The sequence below is a fragment of the Xenopus laevis genome, chromosome 1S (assembly GCF_017654675.1).
Source record: "Xenopus laevis strain J_2021 chromosome 1S, Xenopus_laevis_v10.1, whole genome shotgun sequence".
In the NCBI taxonomy this organism is placed as follows: Eukaryota; Metazoa; Chordata; class Amphibia; order Anura; family Pipidae; genus Xenopus; species Xenopus laevis.
Genome location: NC_054372.1, coordinates 152616942 through 152629777, shown reverse-complemented (window position 1 = coordinate 152629777; position 12836 = coordinate 152616942). Strand labels below are relative to the sequence as shown.

At 37.8% G+C, this 12836-nt stretch overlaps 1 protein-coding gene across 1 annotated transcript in view; it reads right to left on the bottom strand.

Annotated features, from left to right (window-relative positions):
- Window positions 1-461: 461 nt before the first annotated feature.
- The window catches only part of LOC108707176 (WSC domain-containing protein 2), a 178268-nt gene continuing 165893 nt past the window's right edge, over window positions 462-12836 (bottom strand). The window contains exon 9 of the mRNA XM_018244231.2: window positions 462-3872. Coding sequence (XP_018099720.1) covers window positions 3520-3872 — 353 coding nt within the window. The 3' untranslated portion in view covers window positions 462-3519. The remainder of the gene's footprint in view (window positions 3873-12836) is intronic.

Here is a 12836-nt window from a genome sequence, read left to right as displayed (position 1 = left end):
GGTTTATTTAATGTTTACATGATTTTCTAGTAGACTTAAAGGAGAAGGAAAGGTTAAAACTAAGTAAGCCTTATCAGAAAGGTCCATCTAAATATGCCAGTAAACCCCCAAAGTAGTGCTGCTCTGAGTCCCCGTCAAAAGAAACACTGCATTTCTTTCCTTCTATTGTGTACTCATGGGCTTCTGTATCAGACTTCCTGTTTTCAGATTAAACCTCATTGCCCTGGGCAAGAGCATGCTCAGTTTGCTCCTCTTCCCCCCCCCTCTCCATTCTCTACTGTAATCTGAGCCCAGAGCAGGGAGAGACTCAGGCAGGAAGTGATGTCACACCACATTAATACTGCAGCTCCTATCTTAAACAAACAGAGAGTTTCTAGAGCTTTTTACTCAGGTATGGTAAAACATTCTACAGAATAAATATAGCATTCTAGCTTGCACTATTGCAGTTAATCTATTGGCTATAAAATGCCTCCGTAGCTTTCCTTCTCCTTTAAGGTATGAAGATCGACATTACACAAAGATCCTCTATGTGGAAAAACCACAGGTTCGCGCATTCTGGGTTACAGGTCCCATATCTGTATATAAGGGATCAAAAGCACAAATGGCAAAACTGCACTCTATTTTGTGAACGAGTAAATGCAATTTCAAAGGCTCATGCCCATACAAACATTTGTCGAAGGTGCAAAGTACAAATGCAAGGGAGCCCTGAAATTAACACCTGCGTTGACGAAGTTGGACATCAATGCACTGGAACTCACATAATTCAGATATGTATTTCCCTGTATATTCACCCATGTGTAGACATGCCCATAAAAATCCTGCTGTATTCTCCAGAAACTGTCATCTCACAGGTGCCAGATTCTGTAACAGTAGAATCTACTGCTGGCATTTATTTAGGAAAAAAACGGGTTAGTGCTTTTTAGTACAAGTATTAAGATACAATGTTTTGTTCCAGAGCCAGTTCAAGCTTGGTTATTTATCTGAGCTTATAGAAACATTATGGGACAAAGCTTCAAATATAACCCTAAACTGAGCACAAACCACAATGAAATAAAAGCATAGCTACTAACAATTCAAAGCTGCTTTGAATACAATATACACAAATAAAAAGTGACAGGTCTCATGATTACTGTTCATGACTTAGAGCTGAGATAGAAAACCTTGAGTACTGCAATTTTTACATAATGATAATGCCGACGTGTATGCTTAGATCCTAGGGGATGCAACTGGCAGCATCCCCACAAGATTCATATCGCTGACCTAGGCTTAAACTCAGAAACATGTAGCTCCAATAGTCACATTTTGTACTTGGAGCACACGATCATCTCAATATACTTTTATGATAAATAAAAAATAAATTAACTTCAAATTAAAATAATACATGGAATCTAATCTTATAGAATAACGCTGCTCTGTTAATGTCACACTTCCCAGGCCAAATAAATAATTCTGATAATTGAAATAACAACTAAACAATGTAAGCAGAATGCCATAGAGAAGCTAATAAACGATACTGCACAAAGAAAGAACAGAAATTGAGCTAATGTGTTCAATATGCTCATCTATTATGTTCTATATACAAACACATTCATTCCCTGTTTCCTTTTGCTTCCCTGAATGCAAGTCATCTTCATCTCTACACATTTTCTAGAAGATTCAGGACAGACTGAACTTAAGTATAATAACAATAAAATCCAAGGTGTCAATGAGTTGTTTAACCTGTGCTATTAAACTCTGGTGCCTTATAAATAACAGCACCATTTCCCCTTTGGTTTTATTGTTCAGTTAAATGGTTTGGTGTTTGATAGGTTATTTTTGATTGGGTGTGCTTTTCTTCTGCAGGGCTTGTGGGAAAACTGATGGAACTTGGTTCAGTGCCTTCAGACCAATGGTGGAGATGATGGAAAACACAGATGTATGTGTAATGGTACAAACAGCCTTTTCTGCTTTAAGTAACCATAAAGTGCAGCCTCCAGCCCTACCATTAACCTATACTGAAACTGCCTGAGAAGCAATTGTGCCAAATGGTTTGAGTAAGGTGGGGGTAGGGCCAACCCCCCCACCCATAAAGCTCATCACTGTATATCACTTGACAATAATGGAACAAACAATTTTCAGGATGATTTTGTTGTACATCTGGGGCAATTTTATGGGTTTTGAGGCTAAGTTTTGAATTGTTGTGCACTGTGATAGCAATGCAAATTATAAATACAGGTTTTTCCATAACATTCCAAAACATATAACAAATAGAATGACTGTGATTAGGAGATTGAGGAGCGTACCTTGCGCTGCTATGGTGCATCTAAACATCATCCATGTCATCCTAGGACCTCAAACCAATGGATTTTCCATGGAAAAGAATCATTTCTTGAGACTGCACCACCAAAAACAAAAGAAATTCAGATTCTGGAATGATGTGGACATTGCTCCACTTCCACCATGTCACCACCACCCTGAATTGCAAATATCAGGTCATAAGTTACTGTCTGTAACTGCTGGTTAGTGGAATTTAAATTTAAAAAGTTTGAGACAGACATCAGGTAACAAAGCCACGCATATAGGGAACAAATGTGAACAGAACGTATGGATTGCATTTACAGAAATGTGTAGGTGTGATGACATTACTTTCAGCATTTGATTTTTTTCTAATTCTTGAAATATCTATTCACTCCATGAATATAAATCAAAGTGCAGTTACCCAGGGTTTTCACATGATGGTGCCCTGAGTTTAATACAAGGCAGAAAGGTAGCGGTAAGTATATCTCTATATCCTTCCACAGTCAGTCTAACACAATCTGGTTACATTTTTCCCCAAATAATGCACAAAGCTGTCCAAAAGTGGATTGTAATGTATTAACAGCCACTATAATGGATGTGCAAAATGATAGATCTGCGCAAAACAACTGGTGTTTCATACCCTAAATAAGCCTCAATGTATTCAGGACCACCCCTCATAAACTTATTTAAATACATTTCTAGGTATGTTACAAGATTTTCAATATTTATTTTTTATATAAAGTGTGGCCCTCCAGGTGTTGTTGGACTTCAACTTTCAACATTCTTCCATAGACAAAGCTTTCTGAAACTGTATTTATTAAGACCTGTAGTTCAACCCCGGCTTCCTAAAATTACTATTTTTTTTGTGTTTTGCATACCAGATGAATGTAATTAAGAGAAACAAAGCTGTTTTAACTTGAACTTTTTATGCTTTAAGTAGAAAATACTTTTTGGGAAATACCTCAAATATATTTCTTCTAACAGCCATGTTTTAATGGCAAACTGCTTTTCTAAATATCATGCAGGGTCCCTGCATTGAGAGAAAGTTTGTAGTATTTCTAATGCCACCCTGTATCTGGTGGTGTCAACTGCTCTAACCAATAACTGGTGATCAGTGTTTCATGCACATAACCCATTAGCAGTTAATAGCAGCAGAAAGTCAACAAAACCACCCACTGGGTGGAAGTATCTGTCAACTGGGACATCAGATCCCAGGATAAATATTCAAACTGACCAGCAACATCATCTGGGATAATAGTCTTCTGGAACACCAGTAAGATTTTTGAGTTTCAAAGCTGCATCTACTGTCCTAATGTAATTGCTGATCATCTTCCTCATGTCCTCTGTGTACGGATCATACTCCAATTTCCTCAGACCAGAGCGCTTGAAGTTCCCATCTTTTTGGCCTTCAACACACAGTAGTCGATCTGCTAGGATGGGTAAGCCCAGAAGGTTAATCATTCTCTTCAGCTGTATAAACAGGTCTTTTTTGAGGTCTTCAAAATGTATGACTAAGACATTTTTTCCATATTTCAACCAGTCTAGTGTGTGGGTCGCCCACCATGGTGCATAGTTATTTACAAATTCAGGCCATTCTGAAAGCAACAGAGAAAAAATAAGGTTGTAAGCATACACTGAAAAACTATATAACATGCTCATAAAAATTGACTAAGCATTCTCATGGGCTCATGGGCTTGGTGCATTTTAAACCCCCACAACAGAGCCAGGTTTTCTGGATCTCCTTGCTTAAATGATCAGTATAAAGAGGATTAGTGTATACACCCAGACAGTATTGTAGTTCAAATACTTGCCTGCAAAACCACAGATACCAATTAAAACGTATTATACAATGTGACCCCCTATGCAAGGTCCTCTAACCAATCACATGTGACAAAGTCCAGAATCTGCAAAAAAACTTGGTGTTCAGTCCTTACAAGTCATCCAAATACCACCTTGTACATTTAAATGGCACAAACCTGAGTTTATTTAGATCTCAACACAATGTTTTAAAAGCAAATGAGAAAGGGGGTTACTCCTCGCACAACCGACAAATCAAATGTTAGGGATTCCCTTGGCTGACCACAGGATATTAAAGTATTATTATTGTTGCTTATTTTTAAAAATAAATACTTAGTGCAACACAAATAAAACATTTTAATGATAGTGCCCTTTTAGACTCTTAAATGTTAGGCTTAGGGGTGTGTTGCAAAACACTGGCATAGAATAGCACTACTTAGAAATTTTCATTTAAAGGTCTATTCCTCATTTATCTGATACAGGTTTGGGATCTATGGAAACCCACAGAATCCCACAGACTCAATTTTATCCAAATAATCCAAATCTTTAAAAATGATTTCCTTTTTCTTTGTAATAATAAAACAGTACCTGATACTTAAACCAAACTAAGATATAATTAATCCTTATTGGAAGCAAAACCAGACTTTATTTAATGTTTATATGATTTTCTAGTAGACTTAAGGTATGATGATCCAAATTATAGAAAAATCCCTTATCTGGAAAACCCTAGATCCCGAGCATTCTGAATAACTGGTCCCATGCCTGTACAGTCAGTTACAAAACAGCCTGAAATTACAAACATCTTAACACACATGGAATGAATATATTTCAGTGTTCAGAAACCCACAAATAGGATAAATTCTAAGACAACAGTGATTAAATGAATCCCAGCACTGAACTATATGCTATTCAGTTAAGAAAATACAGATTTTTTTGTGTTGGTGTTTGCAAAGCCTTAGAGGACCCCAGGAACAAACAGTGTGAGCATCTGTAATTTTTGAAATGCCTGATTAATGTTTCTGTTCTGTGCAATGAATAAGTCAATTGAGAGATGTAGCCATTTGGGAATCTGGTGTATGTTCATTCAAAAGGGGTGAAAAGAACAAGTTTTAATGTATCCATGGGACCCTTAGCCAAGATGGAATGGATTTGTTCTATAAGCTGAAATGGATTTTTTTTAGCATTCATTTAAATGGAGAATCGTTCTGTGTCAAAGGAAACAAGAATCTGTATACAAAGTGGAATTGTTTCTATCCCTTACGCTATATTACAGTATACTCCATTTTATGCATGTGTTAAGTCTTCATATTTCCTCCAGCTAAAGAAAGGAATGCACTGATGACAATATGTTCTGTTGTGGGTCTCCACATACAAGTAATTATAGACTTTCATAATTGCAAAAGAAAATGTACTTCTTGATTGTTCCCAACACAGGACACACAGGATAAAAATGTAAAGTAGGAAGGGGAATTTGTTTTACAGCTCTTTTCTCACATGGAACTCTGCCTCATAGAGCAAATTGCTGTCCCATGTTTTTGGTGATGTGGCACAGTGTCTGGGAAAATACTAGAGGGAAGCTACATAACTCTCAGAATGCTTTATGGTGAACTCCCACAGTGGCCAACCTTCTACATTAAATTACATTAAATTAAATTCATATTCACATGTGTATTCATTAATTTTCATTCCTATTTGCTGTCTTCCCAGTCATCCACTCATCGATCCTTAATGTTTGCAGCTTGCAACTATTTACAATCTGATGCTGTTTTTGCTTAAGAGATATATATACAACATTGTGAACAAAGCAGGAAGTTGAGGGGGTTCAGCCTGGAAAAGCATACTTGCAGTTCCAAATAATTGTGTTACAACACATTTATTCATGAGAAAATGTAATCTTCCCAGTACTGGTGCTGGGAGATCCCCAATTAGATTTGGCTGTGACCCTCAAATAAAGATCAGTTGCCTGTGATAAGCAAATTAATTTATACTTGTTCTATCACGTTTAATTGTTTAGTTCTGGTCTGTCAGACCATTTGCATTGTCCCCAATACTGTAAATTGTAAAGAACTACATATTATGTTGGAGCTTTATTAATAATAAAAAAGAATGCATAACAATGTAAGATATTTGAGTACAGTGCCCCACACATGCTGACCCTCTGTGCCTAAGGGCCCATGGAACAATATTAGAGCAGAAAGCTATTTAAAAGGTAAGAAGAAAATCTTACCAGACATCTACTTTTAAAGTGCAATAAAGCATTCTACTACCTGTTCCATTCCGAGAGATATTCATCAGCCTGAATATTGGGTGTCCTCTCCTTTCTAGCACTCTTATGTACATAATAGCTTTTCTTTCTTTGGTATCTTGTTAAAAGAATCCATTTTCCTCAAGGGCACATATTGCAGGTGTTTCCGCATCATCAACCAGTAAACCATTTTCACTGGCGAAACGGCAAATTGCAGCCATATTTCTTTAAAATGCAACCTTGAACTGCAAATATAATTGCTCCATAAATATTCCTTACATTTTATGTTAATTGAATTCAAACATAACACATTTCCATGGCTGTATTTATATATCAGCAGTTGGATGCTGGCCCGGTAGCAAGTTTTAAAACACACACATGCTGTTTAATATTCCCATCACTTAGGGTCATTTACAGTAACAACTCAGTTTGTTTTCATTTGGTTACAGGCAAGACAGTGGCTGTGTGAGGCTACTATCATATCTATTACATTGTATTAATTAATTGCATTGCATATATGTGTAAGACGTTTTTTGGACTATCCAGGCCAACAGGTTTAATCACCAGCTAGTATACTAGAGCATGGGTTCCGCAGAGCCTTCACAAAAGGGAAGTATTGAAGGTGCGGTGTAGTGCAACTACAACTTCCACAGCCCACTGTGCTTTGACAAATAAAGAAATGGGCACCAGGAGGTTCTTGCAGTCAAACAAAACAGACTTTTATTTGTCAGAGACAAATGATCCACAGGTTACTTACATCAATAAAGAGGCCTTTGCACATACCTCCCAACTGTCCCGTTTTTAGAGGGACAGTCCCTCTTTTGACAGCTCAACCCGCAGTCCCTCATTTGTACTGAAAAGTCCAGTTTTTCTCTGCACTGAACAGGCAGATGAAGAAACAATGTTTCTAACTTAATTGAGAAAGAGCCCAGAACAGCCAGAGCAGCAGATAATATAATTTTGTAATAATTTTGTATAATTTTGAGATAAGCAAATAAGTCTTTTTAACAATAAAAGATAGCAGGTCCCTTGGGAAAAGTTAGACTCACAGCTTAAAGGACAAGGAAAGGCAAAAAAAATAAAATCCCATTTTTACTTTCTTTAATGAAAAAGAAACCTTTCTCCAATATACTTTAATTAAAAAATGTGTACCGTTTTTATAAAAAACCTGACTGTATGCAGTGAAATTCTCCCTTCATTTACTGCTGTGGATAGGAATTGTCAGATGGTTCCTAACTGCAGAGCAGGGAAACAATCATACTTATGAACAGCAGGGGGAGCTCCCGCCTTCCTTCCGAGCCATGCAGAACTCAAGCAGCTTTGTTTATGATGATCCCTAAGCAGCCCAGACCACACTGAGCATGTGCAGGGTCAGGGTCAGGCAAAGATGTTTAACAAAGTTACAAGATGACAGCCCCCTGTGGGCAACTTTAAAAGCATAAATCATTTGTTTGATTAGGCTTTGTGGTGCAGTAAGTTCATGCTTATGTTTAGTATACAAAATACAGCATTTCTAGCCTTATTCTATTTTAGACTTTCCTTGTCCTTTAAAGGGCAATTCACCTTCATTAGCAAAACTGTAATAATTGGAAAAAAAAACACAGAAATATGTTCAAACTTTCATAACCTGACAAATTTAGTAAACTGAACATGGCGATCAGGTGGTGTGGCCACAAAAATGGCTACGTACTGCAACTTTTTTGTCCCTATTTTTATTTCCAAAATGTTGGGAGGTATGCTTTGCAGAATATATATGAACACAGGTCAGACAGTATATCAGAGGTAGATGCAAGTGAATTCCCTGAGGATGTAATCTTCATATAATTGTTGCAATGCACAATATACAGTAAATCTGTGCCACTTTAACAACTATACAAGTATAACAACAATGATTTCTGTCATTTCAATGTCACCATTTGTGCCAACAAAAAATCTTTAGAGATTAATTTCTCAACCCTTATATTTAATTGAAGTCCATTGCATGGATCTCCAGTCCTTATAAGCAGAGAACCTGTATGGTATATGTGCAAGTGCCACTCTGTGAAGATGAAATATCATTACCTTTGCTAGGAGGGAGTAGCATAATGAGGTTGGAATTTCAAAATGCTTTTGATGGGGATTTTAGACAAATTATATATTTCAGATCAGGCAAGTTCATAACTCAACAGCTTTTCACACCAGTCCCTGATGTTTCTCCAAATTAGCAAATGTAATAGAACCATACATTTTGATGGATTCATTTTCTCAGATGACTGTGTCTAGGTCATGCTCTTGCATATTGTTATACTGACTCCACCAAATGTTCAGGAGTTAATTGGAGCAACTTTTTGGAGCTAATCGTTCTTGACAATAAAATCAAGCAATAAGAATGATGATTTGTTTTAGATAATTATCAATGTGCCGGAGAAGCAAGTGCCCTAATTACATGATAGAAAAAAGCCTTTGGAATTTTGTGCTTAGGCTCCTTAAAGGACCAGTGCCTGATTAATAGTCTAAATCCATTTAATTCCCCAAAGAATCATTAAACACTGTATATGTTTCATTTAACAGATACAGGACAATTCACCTTGTGTAATCATACCACGTAAAACTTTGCTTTGGAACCACTCCAGGTGAATCATAAAGTTAATGCCATGGAACAAAACAGTGATTTTAAATAGCCTTCAGGAGTGATTAGTGAGGAGCGCAAATGCAGTTTAGAAGGATTACTATTCAGCAATGCATGGATGAACAGCCTGTTTTCATATAAGCAACATATGCTTCTACTCAATACAAATGCAATGGAATGGCAATGGAACAGTTTAGCTAGCAGGTAGCGCCAACCCCTAAGGTTGGCTTGTAGGGGAATTCCCCTGCAGGAGCCTATATAAGGAAGTGCAGGACATGTGCACTTCCTCTTTGGCTTAGGAACATCCAGAGGCAGTATCAAGACTGATGTGGCCAGACCATTTTTGGGAGACTGATTTGTGAAGGTTAGAGGATAACCTATACGAGAAGCTTGGATCCTGTATGTGAGTTCATTGCAGAGAATCAGCAGTGGAGGTTTACAGTGAGAGGAGGCCCCTGTATGGCTTAAAGCACTCTGTGCACCCCGAACATGACAGAGGTCCTGGAGGCTTCAGGAGAGAAACGTTGTGAGTGTGAGAGAGAATATGCAGAAGTATTGTGTATTGTGTAACTATATCCTTGAGTCTGCAACCATTGCTTCAGTCTGCAACCTGCCTCCCTGAAAGAAGCTGTCAATAAAGTGTGCCTTTGTTCATTGCAATTTTGTGAGTATGCCTGCAAGGCAAAGGAAAAGCCATGCAATTACATCTTACAGTAATGGGTGCCACCAACCACTGCTTTACAAGTGTGCCCTGTGACAGCACATAGTGAAATTGTGTACATATAAGTCTAAAGCAACTGGACTTTATTCATTTTCCTGAAACTCTTCCGCACTCATCCAAATGGCTTCTTCAGTTCAACAGGGTAATAGAGAGAAGACAACTTTTTTTAAGAAAACTCAGACAGTATAGTTGCTTTAGACTTATTTCTACTAGGGAGGTCTGGACTGAGAATTAAAAGAGGCCCTTGAATTTCAGGTACACAGAGGCCCAATCAACTCACACAAACAGCCCCCACCAGCCCACTAAATACTGACTTTCTATGGCACCTTATAGCAGCCCCTCTGGCATTTGCCAGAGTCCACAGATTGCCAGTCCGGGGCTGCTACTAGGTACTGTATATCATGACCTGGATAAATTAAAATCTCCATAGACGCTTTAGAAAAAAGTAGCGATGAGCTAATTTTTTCACCAGGCATGGATTCGCAGAGAAATTCCGCATTTTGCCATCTGCTAATCTTTTTGCAAAACTGTGGCAAGAATCACCGCAACAGAAAAATCATCAAGGCAAAAATATTGCTGAGACAAAAAAGTCACCACTAGAAAAGAACGCCCATTGAATTGAACACATTTGGACAAAAAAAGTCATAAAATATTCGCGACAAAAAAGTTGCCAAGACAAAAAAGTCACTGAAGGAAAAAACACTGATTGTTGCGCACGTTTCGTGAATTTTTTGTTGAATTGAAACAGGACAGATTCACTCTGGTGTGGCAATTTAAATTGAATTCTATCCCATAGTAACTATAGTTTTGAAAAACACTTTTTAGACCTAAATTCGTCTGCTATATTTACCCTCCCATCTGTTTTCTTTTTTTATTTTTCTTCCCTACTGCAGTAATCATGAAACGAGATTAATAGACCACACCTGAATGCCAATCGCAATGAAAGCAGTCTTTCTTCACAGCAGTTTCATTGCTATCGACAGAGCTATAACTCTACAATATTAGGTCCAATATATCTCAACCTTCTGGGGCCATAAAGTACATTTTCCAATTTTGCTGCAGTCACTTGTGTGCTCACGATGTGTGCTATAGTATACTATATACACTGTTTATTCAGCATGGCCTAGAACATTCGAGTCATCACACACAAAACTGTCCTGGATTTTCAAGGTTGGTCTCTAGTTTTTACTTTTCTGATATTTCCATAAATTTAAATGGATTCAGTCATGATTTTATAGTGTAGTTTTTATTTCTAAATTACACTGTTTACACTGCAAATAATTCACTCTACAATATAAAATTGAATTCCTGAACCGGCAAGTTACATAGTTACATAGTTACATAGTTAAATTGGGTTGAAAAAAGACAAAGTCCATCAAGTTCAACCCCTCCAAATGAAAACCCAGCATCCATACACACACCCCTCCCTACTTTTAATTAAAATTCTATATACCCATACCTATATTAACTATAGAGTTTAGTATCACAATAGCCTTTAATATTATGTCTGTCCAAAAAATCATCCAAGCCATTCTTAAAGGCATTAACTGAATCAGCCATCACAATATCACCCGGCAGTGCATTCCACAACCTCACTGTCCTGACTGTGAAGAACCCTCTACGTTGCTTCAAATGAAAGTTCTTTTCTTCTAGTCTAAAGGGGTGGCCTCTGGTACGGTGATCCACTTTATGGGTAAAAAGGTCCCCTGCCATTTGTCTATAATGTCCTCTAATGTACTTGTAAAGTGTAATCATGTCCCCTCGCAAGCGCCTTTTTTCCAGAGAAAACAACCCCAACCTTGACAGTCTACCCTCATAATTTAAGTCTTCCGTCCCTCTAACCAATTTAGTTGCACGTCTCTGCACTCTCTCCAGCTCATTTATATCCCTCTTAAGGACTGGAGTCCAAAACTGAACTGCATACTCCAGATGAGGCCTTACCAGGGACCTATAAAGAGGCATAATTATGTTTTCATCCCTTGAGTTAATGCCCTTTTTTATGCAAGACAGAACTTTATTTGCTTTAGTAGCCACAGAATGACACTGCCCAGAATTAGACAACGTGTTATCTACAAAGACCCCTAGATCCTTTTCATTTAAGGAAACTCCCAACACATTGCCATTTAGTGTATAACTTGCATTTATATTATTTTTGCCAAAGTGCATAACCTTGCATTTATCAACATTGAACCTCATTTTCCAGTTTGCTGCCCAGTTTTCCAGTTTAGACAGATCACTTTGCAAAGTGGCAGCATCCTGCATGGAACCTATAGTTCTGCACAATTTAGTATCATCTGCAAAAATAGAAACAGTACTTTCAATGCCCACCTCCAGGTCATTAATAAACAAGTTGAAAAGCAAGGGACCTAGTACAGAGCCCTGCGGTACTCCACTAACAACACTGGTCCAATTAGAAAATGTTCCATTTACCACCACTCTTTGTAGTCTATCTTTTAGCCAGTTCGCTATCCAGGTACAAATACTATGTTCCAGGCCAACATTCCTTAATTTAACCAGTAACCTTTTGTGTGGCACTGTATCAAATGCTTTAGCAAAGTCTAAGTAAATCACATCCACTGCCATCCCAGAATCGAGGTCTCTACTTACATTCTCGTAAAAAGAAATTAAGTTAGTCTGGCAAGATCTATTACGCATAAAACCATGCTGGCACAAACTCATAGTATTATGATTTGCTATGAAGTCCAGTATCTTATCCTTTATTAACCCTTCGAAAAGCTTTCCTAATACTGACGTCAGACTAACTGGCCTATAGTTTTGAGGCTGAGAACGGGATCCTTTTTTGAATAGAGGCACCACATTAGCAATTCGCCAGTCTCTTGGCACAATACCAGATCTCAATGAATCCTGAAAAATTAAGTAAAGAGGTTTGGCAATCACAGAGCTAAGCTCGCTAATTACCCTGGGATGAATACCATCTGGCCCTGGACCTTTGTTAATCTTAACCTGTTCAAGTCTCTTTTGAATTTCTTCTTGTGTGAACCATGCATCATTAGTTGTATTACTAGAATTGGGAGTGTTAAGAAGGAAACCTTCACTTACTGGTTCTTCATTTGTGTAAACAGATGAAAAATACGAGTTCAGAATCTGCGCTTTTATTTTGTTTTCATCAACCAGCTGATCCCCCTCTGATAGTAAGGGTCCCACCCCTTCCTGCTTCATTTTTTTAC